Source organism: Protopterus annectens, chromosome 7.part0 (genome assembly GCF_019279795.1).
Source record: "Protopterus annectens isolate FY-2018-M chromosome 7.part0, PAN1.0, whole genome shotgun sequence".
NCBI classification, from domain to species: domain Eukaryota; kingdom Metazoa; phylum Chordata; order Ceratodontiformes; family Protopteridae; genus Protopterus; species Protopterus annectens.
Genome location: NC_056739.1, coordinates 311881465 through 311893900, shown reverse-complemented (window position 1 = coordinate 311893900; position 12436 = coordinate 311881465). Strand labels below are relative to the sequence as shown.

General features: G+C 41.7%; 1 protein-coding gene across 5 annotated transcripts in view; it reads right to left on the bottom strand.

Annotated features, from left to right (window-relative positions):
* Nucleotides 1–12436, bottom strand: part of SRGAP2 (SLIT-ROBO Rho GTPase activating protein 2) — a 1651541-nt gene that overhangs the window by 1058601 nt on the left and 580504 nt on the right. For all 5 annotated transcript variants that reach the window (XM_044076850.1, XM_044076847.1, XM_044076851.1 and 2 more), the window contains one exon: nucleotides 3477–3669. In XM_044076850.1, coding sequence (XP_043932785.1) covers nucleotides 3477–3669 — 193 coding nt within the window. The remainder of the gene's footprint in view (nucleotides 1–3476; nucleotides 3670–12436) is intronic.

Sequence of the window (12436 nt, the reverse complement as noted above, 5' to 3'; positions counted from 1 at the left end):
CTCTCGCGGAGGTGGTGCTGCGGTAGCGTTGTCGCCTCACAGTAAGATGCTGTCTGGTTCGATTTGCAGCTAGAGCGTCTTCTGCGTGGAGACATGCGTGAATGGGCGTACCTTCGTTGAAGGTTGTGCGTCAGGGCTGGTAACTCGGCACGTAAAAATCAACTACCAATCATTAGTGGACCGGAGTTCCGCTGTGGCAACCCCTAACCGGGAAAAGCTCACCACTTTGTGGTGGTGCTGCGGTAGCGTTGTCGCCTCACAGTAAGATGCTGTCCGGTTCGATTTGCAGCTAGAGCTTCTTCTGCGTGGAGACATGCGTGAATGGGCGTACCTTCATTGAAGGTTGTGCATCAGGGCTGGTAACTCGGCACGTAAAAATCAACTACCAATCATTAGTGGACCGGAGTTCTGCTGTGGTGACCCCTAACCGGGAAAAGCCGAAAGACACAAACAGTGACAGAGAAAAAAATTTTTACAACTGGACTTTTTCAGTGGAGTCTTTCCTATTAGGTTGAACATTTTTGAATAAAAATACATTAAAAAAAAAAAATAAAAACATGCAGCAAAAGATTTTAAAGAATTTCTCAGCACTCAAGCTGGCCTGTCATATGACATATCTGAAACGGTGACTGCAACATCAAACACAATCCCAATACACCTGTGCTTTCTACAGAGGGCTGGTTCAAGATGCATGAAACACCAGTCTGGTCTTACTCAGTAAGTCCCAAAGGAGATCATAAATAGCCATTTACTTGAAAATCTCTGCTTCCACCTGTCTTTTGATAGTCTCCTTGGACTTGCATTTTAGCTTAAACATTCTGTAGCTCTAAGGTCTATTACTTTTTTTTAAATTTTCTACCTGTGTCCCTTTTGCCAACAAAATTAGCAAATACAACACTTTCTGCCTAGCCATCCTTAACTCATCCTATCAAGAACAAGGGGTGTAGTGCACCTTTTATGATCACAGACTACCCAACACGGGCTGCCTTTTGAACTGGTCTAAATAACTATAACCACAAAATATATGAAATCACTTCTATTGCTTCCTGAACTGCAAAGTCTGGCAATGAGAAGCAGGTTTAGTTTTGTACATTTCAAACTACTTGTACAACATGCTTAGAGATGTTTCTCCCCAAAACCCTTGAACTGTTCTGACTTTGTAAGGTATCAGTGTCGGAGGCAGCTATTACCCACTCGTCTTGCACAGTATTTTCTTAGAACCCAGTTCTACCACTGCAAACCATCTCTGTGCAGCACCCTGACTATAATCCACACAGCCATAGATCGGACAGCAGCTTAGGTGAAGGAAGAGCTGAGATGACAATGCTACCTCACCTACCCTGGGAAGAGAAAATCATGGTCTTCAGACAGTCCTGAAACATACAAGTACAGACTTGAATCAACAAAGTTACAACCTTAAACGGAGACAAGTGCTAGGCTTACCACACTCACATTACTTCCTCCAAAATTCGGCTTGTTAAATGCCATCAAGCAGTCTGCACCATCCATGCCTCTAAAAGAAAAGATGACCAATCCAGGACTCTGCTTTACTGAAACTGGTATTTCTGTTCTCTCAAAACTTTTGAATGGTTATACCCAGTCTCCCCAGAGTTTGCACAAATGCTTTTTGTACATTTTGCTTGATAATGTCTCTTCTTTGTCTGACCAATATGTATAAACAGGTACTTGTTTCACCAAGGCAAACACCCAGCTAGAAATATGCTGTTACACAGCTGAAGGTTTTTAGTAATAATTAACACTGTTACATTAAATGTCCATAGCAAGAAGTCATCGGTAATTTTAGTTACATCAGACACTACTGTACAATAAAAGGACAATGCACTACAAATATCTACTGCCAAAACAAATCATTTTCTTTAAATAAACCTGTATAATGTTCCTTCCATTAACAAGTAAATCACAAGAGGTACAGTAAAATAAACAAACAAACAAAACAAAGGTACAGTTTTTGTTCCCTTCCAGTAGGTTTACAAAAATGTAATTAGCATCTTGTTTCATGTCAAAGAATAGTTCATGTGAAGACCTAATTGCACCAATGCTCTGGAACACAACTGCACTACAGCTCTCCAAAACAAATACCCGTTTCAGGGGATGAGTGTGGGTATCACTGCATATACTGGATTCTCAATAAAAATGTCTGTTCTAAAACCTGGCATTGTACTTCTACCAGCAGCCATATGTGAGAACATAATTATTCATTCCTGTGTCTCCCCAATTCCTGTAAGTGAGAGTGTGTTCCCATCTTTTGAATTAGTCTTCTGGTCAGGTTCATTGACATTTGTTGCAATTAATGCTTCCATTGCAGTTGACTGTACTACTGCTGCCTCCATCACTTGGGGCTGTGGTACTTCAGACTGTACTACTGCTGTCTCCATCACGTGGGGCTGTGGTACTTCAGACTGCACTACTGCTGCCTCCATCACGTGGGGATGTGGTACTTCAGACGGCACTACGGCTGCCTTCATCACGTGGGGCTTTGGTACTTCAGACTGCACTACTGCTGCCTTCATCATGTGGGGCTGTGGTACTTCAGACTGCACTACTGCTGCCTTCATCATGTGGGGCTGTGGTACTTCAGACTGTACTACTGCTGCTTCCATCACGTGGGGCTGTGGTACTTCAGACTGCACTACTGCTGCTTCCATTACTTGGGGCTGTGGTACTTCAGACTGCAATACTGCTGCCTCCATCACGTGGGCCTGTGGTACTTCAGACTGTACTATTGCTGCCTCCATCACGTGGGACTGTGGTAGTTCAGACTGTACTACTGCTGCCTCCATCACTTATGGCTATGGTACATCAGACTGTTCTACTCCTGCCTCTCTCACTTGGGGCTGTGGCACTTCAGAGTTATTTTTCCAACCTTCCTCCAATTCTGTCATGCTTTCGTAAACATCACTGGTGTTCAGCCCCTCAAAGTCCAGATACCTCTACATCTGTCACACCTCTCACAGAAAGGTTAGGCACCCTGACAACTTCTACAAAGACAGCAGGGGAATTCCCCCAGTGTCTTGGTCAAAACTATACAGAGTCCACCTCAGGTCAAGGCTTAGTGGGACTAAATTCAAAAACAGTAAACAACTGAATGACAGCAGCAGCAAATACAATGATAGCAATAGTTAAAAAAAGATATGTTTTATATTTATACGTGTGTGTGTGTGTGTGTGTGTGTGTGTGTGTGTGTGTGTGTGTGTGTGTGTATATTAAAATGGGCATAGGTACAGCAGATCCTGATATGAATTTCTCCAAGTCTTCCATCCCCATTCTGAAGCACTCTGCTCTAGAAATAAATTAACATTAACACACCAAGGACATTTCAACCTGGACAGATCGCTCAAGGCTCCTGGCATTACTTGATCATTGTACTGCTAACGAAGAACACTGTTACCCAAACTACAGACATAAAATAAAATATACAAATGGGTACCTTTTGTGTACCTCACAAATTAACTTACTTATAATGTGGGTCTTTGGTGTTCCTTGTTTTGGCTAAGAACCGCTCTCCCAGCTTCTCAAGATTTCGAGAATACTCCACCTCAATCTCTGCTTTTTTCCTGAAGAAATCTTGGAAGTCCTGTAGGAGCTGGTTTCTGAGCTCAGACTGCTGATCCAGACATTTAAACTGCTCAACCAGTTGGGCACGGATTTCTGCAAAACACAAAATTACCATGAATATTTTAGTTTGCCCAACTTAGAAATAACATTAAATGTTTATTGAACTGTGTGCACTAAGCAATAAAATCTAAGACAGACTTAACATTTTCAGCAAACCACAGCATTACTGAGCAGATTTCTTACACTAATTCAGTACGACCACCCACATACATACTGCTTCTTCACAATGACCACCCACATACATACTGCTCCTTCACAATGACCACCCACATACATACTGCTCCTTCACAATGACCACCCACATACATACTGCTCCTTCACAATGACCACCCACATACATACTGCTCCTTCACAATGACCACCCACATACATACTGCTCCTTCACAATGACCACCCACATACATACTGCTCCTTCACAATGACCACCCACATACATACTGCTCCTTCACAATGACCACCCACATACATACTGCTTCTTCACAATGACCACCCACATACATACTGCTCCTTCACAATGACCACCCACATACATACTGCACCTTCACAATGACCACCCACATACATACTGCTCCTTCACAATGACCACCCACATACATACTGCTCCTTCACAATGACCACCCACATACATACTGCTCCTTCACAACAAATAAGTTGATACTTTTAAATAATGCTTCACAATCTGCACCAGGGATCTCACCAGTGTGCCATCATATCCTTTGATGAAGATCTTCAATGGATCACTGGCCAGATACTTAATGTACCCGTGCCTGATGTGCCTCTGGAAGACGCAGCAAATCCTTATATGGAAACAGGACAGGAAAAACCGAAGGAACTGCAGGCCTATTAGTTTAACAGCAACAGTAGGGAAAATCATGAAGGAAATGCTGGTAAGTCAGCAGGAGCAGCTTGACCCTGTTTTGTGACAGAGTTAAATATGAAACTGCTAGGGGAGTACCAGTAGGAATGGTCCTACCAAGACTTCACCAAGGCCTTTGATTCGGTCACACACAGGTGAGAACTAAGAGAGTTGAGGCGCCTACATACCTGCAGGATATACATGCTTAACTGAGACTGACCGAATAAGGAATGAGACAAGCAGAGGACTTCAGGGGGTCAGTCCTTAGTCCTGCACTCAACTGCATTTGTTTTCTGAGAGAAAGCAAAGGATCGGCTTCTTTGCTGATGATACCATGTTAGGCACATCGACGCTAAAGCTTCTTCTAAAAGTCTAAACAATGATTTAGAAAGGATAACAGAGATGAACGAGGCAGCTGATGGCCAGTGCAAACAGGATTCAAAATACTGCACTTGGGCTACAATTTGGTGTGATGCAGCAATCTGGGAGGAAAAGAATCTGCGAGGTGCTGATAAGAGCTGGACTGGGTCAACAGAACAGAGTGAGGACAGTGGAATCAAACAGCAGAATGTTTGGGCATAAATCCACGGAAGCATACTGCACAGACATACAAATAATGCTCATGCTTTTTTGTCTTGGCCAGGATATACCTTGGAGTGTTCTGTGCAACTATGGAAACTATACAGAAATAGAGAAATTAAACTGCTAGAAATACATCAGCTGAAGACTACCAGAATGGTTAATGGAATGCACAGAAATGAACATGGGGGGGGGGGGCATAATATTGCTTTATAAGTCCTTGTTAGGGAGATGTGAGGGCGTCATCCTTAATAGGAAGTCAGGGACAAGGAAACAGGTTGCAGCAGTCAACTACTCACTGACTCTCCAAAACTACTACTACTTGAGCGAGAAAGATTGTGTGTGTGTGTGTGTGTGTGTGTGTGTGTGTGTGTGTGTGTGTGTGTGTGTGTGTGTGTGTGTGTGGGAGAGAGAGAGAGAGAGAGAGAGAGAGAGAGAGAGAGAGAGAGACAGGAGGGAGAGAGAGAGGAGAGAGAGAGAGAGAGAGAGAGAGAGAGAGAGAGAGAGAGGAGAGAGAGAGAGAGAGAGGAGAGAGAGAGAGAGAGGGGAGAGAGAGGGAGAGGGAGAGAGAGAGAGAGAGAGGGAGGGAGAGAGAGAGTATGCATAAGAGAGAGTGTGTGTGTAAGAGAGAGAGAGGTGGTTATGGACCGATGGAATGTGGTATGAACATGGAATCCACAGGACAGATGGAGAAAGTACCAAGGTGAACTAGGGATAGAAGAGAGGTAAAATATTAAATGCACCTCAAGAGTAAACAAGATATCCATAGTCTCCACTTAATCTTCCACAAAGCAAATGTAATGCAACTCCACTACTACAACACCTATAAATGCACAGTTAAAGAAACCTGTCTGTGGTCCACAAATATGCATTACATGTAAAGTATGAAAACCTGTGGATCCACCATCTTCTCCACATATACTACAATTTACAGTCTGAACAAGTAATAACATTAGCATGTTCCTTCGGCAGATCACCCAAAAAACATACGGCTTTTACCTACAGGACAGACAAGTATGTCTGCCAGGAAGGTGAAAAGATTTTACCTTATTCTCCTACTATACCTGTAAATACAGAGGTGTGGCTAGGGCAGGAAGTTGGCAGCTACCCTGGGCTCAACATGTCAGGGGGTGCTAGGGCAGTACCGGCATTTGGAAATGAATGCTGATGCAGTATTTGCAGTCATGTCTTGTTTGTCTTTTGGCTTTTCCCGGTAAGGGGTCGTCACAGCGGAACTCCGATCCGCAAATGATTGGCAGTAGATTTTTTTTACGAAACGCAGAGGTGCCAGCTCGACGCCCAACCTTAAATGAGGGCACGCTCATTTACGCATGCATGTCTTTCGAACACTACCCAACCGCGGGGAGGACATGCAGACTACACACAGAAGGCACTCCTAAGCTAAGCTGAGAATCTAACGGGAGAACCTTTTGCTGTGAGGTAACATTGCTACCGCCGTACCACCACGGCTACATTTGCAGTCATATCTAAAGGGCTGAAATGCTGAGCTGCTTTTTGTTTCGTCAGTTTCAGTGCAGAAGAGTTTTTTTTTTTTTTTTTAGTTCTCAACTTACAGTTGAGGGGGGGTGATCAAATAACCTAGCTACAGTCTTGTGTAAATGCTGGCTTCATCTTACAAATTAAGTGTGTCCTCCCCTCCTTCACCTGCTAAAATGCACCAAAGACAGAAACCTTGCATTCAGATCTGCAACATCAATGTTTATTTTAGAAATCCCAAGTAAGGCTCTTATAAAAGAGGCAACCTATTGCATCACAATTCCAGTTCTTTGAAAGATAATGTCTTTATTTTGCCAAACTTATAGCTTTGATTCTGCAATGATAGAGATTCAACTGTTGTGGTAACCTGGAGTGGCTGTATAGAATTGTTTATGTTGAGTTTGTGTCGGAAAACTCAATTATTGTGTCGACTTTGATCCAGCTTATCGTGTGTTGGTAGTTTTTGGGAATAAGTTGACATGGGACATTGAAATTTGTAAGTACTGGTTTGTACAGGACATTGTTTGGTATGGGACACTGTTCAACTTACTGATATAACTGGGATGGGCTTTTGCAAACAAGTGCAACAATACAAGACCTTACAATACTTTTGGATGTACTGAAGAGTTGGGTCTGCTGTGCACATTTTCATAAGAACAAATGTAAAATTATTGATATTTTTTCCCTAAAGACTCAATTATTGGCCTTATGTGGAGTGTTTTTGGTCGGAAGACTGAAGTAATGTGTTGATTTGGTTCCAGTGGACTAATATGGCGGTCTCTGAACCTGACACGGGACATTGCAATGTTTTGAAGTTATTTTGAGATGGGGTAGTACTTCAAATACATCTGCTGATGCTACCTATGTGTTTTTCACCAAACGAGCGTTTGAATACCTATAAGGATGGTGAGGGGAAATATGCAAGCGCATTGAAGAGTCGTGGAAAGATATATTTAAGTGCACTAAAGAGTTGTGTTTGTTGCGCCTGCCATCCATGAATAAAGGAAGGACATTGGACATTATGATATTTATGTTCTGGGTGAATATGAGACATTGCTTGAATTTCAAGTTCTGATTTAATGCCTATGTTGGTTCTTTATGGATGTTATATATATATATATATATATATATATATATATATATATATATATATATATATATATATATGTGTGTGTGTGTGTGTGTGTGTGTGTGTGTGTGTTCCTGTGATCATTACAGCTGGGGGTGGCTGATTTTGTAAGGAGTTTAATGTGTTGTGCTTCTCGGGCCTATTGTTTTGGAACAAATAATACATTAATGGGGTGCTGTGGCCACTTTCATTGGCTACACTTATTATGTGTTGATAAGGGGGCCCTAACACCTTATGTAAAGTGATTGTTGGTTAGAATTTGAGGGGATAATCACCTGTGTCTAACGCTAAACAGGTTCCTTTTGATTGTTTAGTGTAAAGTCAGGTTTGTCAGGGTCTGTAACAGCTCTATCCTAGTCTAGTCTCATTAGCTCATCCTGCCTAATACAGAGAGAACATTTGAGTAGGCATACCCACTTAGGCCCTGAGCTTGTCTGATTGAAGACTGCTGGAACAGAGCTCAGTTCTGAGGTTTTTTACCGGTTAACTGGATAATTTGTTGAAATCAGTTTGCTTGTTTTCTATTGTTCTATAAAAAAAAAAACACAATTTGCACTATCTGCTTTTACTGTATTTGTGTTTCTTCCTACTTTATTACCTTATTTTGCTTTTTCCTCTTCTTAAAAGTACTCAATTGCGTTTATTCTGCTGCATTTATTACTGCTTGGTAGTAGCCTGATTAAATTTTAACTGTTATTCTAAGTGTTTTGGTTATTGTACTTGGGCTTCAGACCGGTTGTTTTACATTAAGAAGGTTTGTGGTCTGCACTGTTGCGGCAGGACAGGTAGCTTACATCCTAAGTTGGGAATTGCTGACTGAAGGCTCAGTGTCTGTTATTCTAAAAGTGTATTAGTTCTGGTTTAAGCATTTGGGCTCCAGGCCAGTTATTTTACATTAAGAAGGTTTGTGGTCTGCACTCTTGTAGGAGGAGGGGCTAGATTCTACCCTTCTGAGCTGGGAATTTCTGGTTAAAGGCTTATTGTGCCAGCTCATTTGAACTGTTTCTGATATTGGTGCGCCTTGTCTGCTGTAGCATAGACTAGAATCAGGCCTGTTGAATCTAGCCTTGTTTGTATAACATGAGCACTAATCCAGGCCATCTTTTTTGGAGAAGGTTCTCCTGCACCCTAGTGGCAAGAGTGTGTGGCTAGAACTTGTCAGATTGAAGACTTCTGGAACAGGGCTCAGTTTTGATTTTTTTACTGGTTAACTGGGTAATTTGTCTAAATCAGTTTGCTCGTTTTCTATTGTTATATATATAAAAAAATTGCACTTTATTCATCTGCTTTTACTGTAATTGTGTTTCTTCCCACTTTATTACCTTATTTTGCTTGTGCTTCTTCTTAAATTGTATTATGCTGCTGCAGTTATTACTGCTTGGTAGTAGCCTGATTAAATTGTAACTGTTATTGTAAGCCTAATGGTTTAAGCACTTGGGCTTCAAACCAGTTTTACATTAAGAAGGTTTGTGGACTGCATTGTTGAGGCAGGACAGGTAGCTTACATCCTTCTAAGTTGGGAATTGCTGATTGAAGGCTCAGTGTCTGTTATTCTAAAAGTGCATTAGTTCTGGGTTAAGTACTTGGGCTCCAGGCCAGTTATTTTACATTAAGAAGGTTCGTGGTCTGCACTCTTGTGGGAGGAGAAGCTAGATTCTGCCCTTCTGAGCTGGGAATTTCTGGTTAAAGGCTTATTGTGCCTGCTTATTTGATCTGTTTCTTTCTAAAATGTGTGCACCTTGTTTGCTGTAGCCCAGAAGTTAGCAGTTTATTGGCCACTTTGGGCCAATTTCTATCTCTTTCATTTCCCAGCTATAAAAACCACCTTTGGGCGGTTTTGCACGCTGGTTAGCCAGGGTTAAACTATTCCTGACTCCACAAAGTCTGCTCTTCAATTTTTCCCTTGGAACTAGACAAACTTTCAACTTAAGCACTCAAACCATTCATTTCACAGCCCAGCACTTGCTCAAAACTCATAGCAAGCAATAATTAACCCTAGCACTAGACCCCCCCCTAAGCTGTCCAGAAGGACAAGGCTCCCTATTCGTCCCTACCAGCTAATCAGTAAAACAGCTCACTTTACCTACATATAACCAACCAAAATAAATGTAAATAATGCCCTAGCCAGGCATGTTATTGAAAATGAAAGTTACACCTTTAGTTATGCAATTTTACAAAAAAGATTTCTTGATAATAGAGGTGGCCCTTGGCAGATACATTTGGAAATTAATGAATTGCTCTGGCAAATACGTACCAGAGCTCATATTTTTCCTGGCATTAATGAAATGTTATCTATAAAGCCAGTGTTAAAATTATTAACATGCAATAGGTAAATCAAAAAATAAAAAATGTGCATTTTTTAATATAGTATATTTAAATCTTAACAGGAAAGCAGGTAAAATGCACTATCAATTTTGGTTGGTTATATTTATTATTTATTATTATCGTTATTATTACTATTATTGTTATTACTTTAATGCGGATGAGTGTGGGATATTTTTATGTAATTATTGCATGATATGTAATTTTCAATAAGTATAAATAACTTTAGCTTGAAGCTTAATATTAGGGTTTAAATATTTTACGAAGTAATGTGTAGCGTAGCACTTTAAGGTTCCTCTGTTAATGTGAAACCAATGAATGAGATTATTATGAATTATTTTAAATTGATTGGATACTTTATATTTGGTGTTCTTATAAATACCGATGCTTAATGGTTTTAAACTTTTGTCTGATGAAGGCAGGTCATGTTACTTGCCGAAAGCGTATATGTGTTTTAAACGCTCACTTTTATTTTTGCTAAAATAAACTGCAAAGTTGTTTTTAAGAGGCGTTGCTCTTATTGTGACCAGGTTCGTCAATTTAAAAGTTATTCTAGTAGTCGTTTGTGGATTTGTTTGCAGCTCACTTTACCTATTCAGCCATGTCCAAAGGGCAGTGTCAGGCATACGCTCCAGTCCAACTGGTGAATCTGGGCATTTTGAAGCAATGTTACAACTGCCTCATGTACACAGACAACCCTCTCCTCCCTACCATCAAACACTAATATATGCGAGAGATGCAATTACACAGCCAAACTGGAGGCAAAGCTCTCTCAACCCAAGACTGGAACTGACAGTCAAGAGGAGAAGGAAAATACTTGCAACACCAACAGTCTCATAGACCTACTAAACAAACACCGGCAAATAATGCACATAAATGGACGAAAACATACTCGGCGGCTCTAAATAAAAATCTGCAAAAGCAACAGAGACTTCCAAAGCAGACACCCAAGCAACCTCCACACCCCATCATCACAAACCATGAAACACATATTTCACATAATCAGTGTGCCACTCAATCACAGCCCTTAAGGCAAAATAACATACCCAACACAATAGTAATAGGTGACTCGACAGTCAGGCACACTGATGTCCCACTAACTAGGCTGAACAAGGAGAAGGTTACAGTTTGCTGCCTGTCTGGCACCAGGATCCGCCACATAACACAAGCACTCAGGTCACTCCAGAACAAGTACAAATACGACTCAGTCTTTGTCCATGTTGGTGTGAATGACCCGAGACGTACCTCCCTGGACTACATGAAAAGAGACATGGAAGAGCTCTCTGATCACGTAGCCCAGGCCGGTATGACCCTGACCCAGAGTAGCATCCTGCCCTCACCAAGAACAATGCCACAGTATAAAGAAAAAATTATCAGTTTCAACAACTGGCTAAGTTTCTGGTGGCATTCAAAGGGGAACCAGTATCTGTCCATCTGGGATGACATGCTCGACAAGCCACATTGCTTCACAAGAGTTGGCTTGCACCGGTCACCCTTAGGCTTTTGAATACTGGCCAAGGCTTCTGCCTCCCCCATAGTGCCTTTTTTAGGCAAGGCTCAAAAGATAAACCCACCACCGTAAGTAGCACAAGTAACCAAAAACTGAGGGCAATGCTACTCAACGCCAGAAGTCTAAACCTCAAAATGCATACACTCGAGGCACTCCTCAGTATGGAGAACATTGATATCTGTCCAGTAACAGAAACCTGGTTTAAGGCTCCAGAGAGCACCCCAGCACTACCAGGCTGTAACTCATACCATACTTTTCGGCCACAGAACCCGGACCGAAACACAAAAGGTGGGGGTGTATCCATATTCATCAAAGATACCCACACCTCCAAGTTAGGGCACAGCACAATGCCTCAGAGATCATCCATGTGCAACTAACAATGGGTAAAACTGCAATTCAAATTGTAGCTTGCTATAGATCACCCACCATGACCCAGGCCCCCCATTCCGCTTTCTGAAGACACTGGAAAATATGAAGGTCCTACCAAACGCCCTAATATTGGATGATTTCAATTACCCAAACATTAACTGGAAGAACTACTCAAGTACTAACTCCCTTGCCCAACGCTTCCTAGAATTTATAAACTCAAATGCACTGGATCAACTGGTCAACACCCCCACCAGAGATGACAACATATTGGGCCTGGTCATCACCAGCATGGGCGACCAGTGTTCTACACCGGAGATAAAACCCTTGCTGGTTAGATCAAACCATAGACTAATCACTCTGGATATCCACATTCTGCCCTCACCCCCAATCAAGGAAACCACCGTGAAAAACTTTTCAAAAGCAAACTTCACGTTACTTAAGATAGAGGTGGAAAGGTTCAAAGCCCCCATGCTAAAGGACAACGTTGTCCAAGCTGCTGAATCCCTTACAAAGGCACTCTATGAGCACCTGCAAGAAT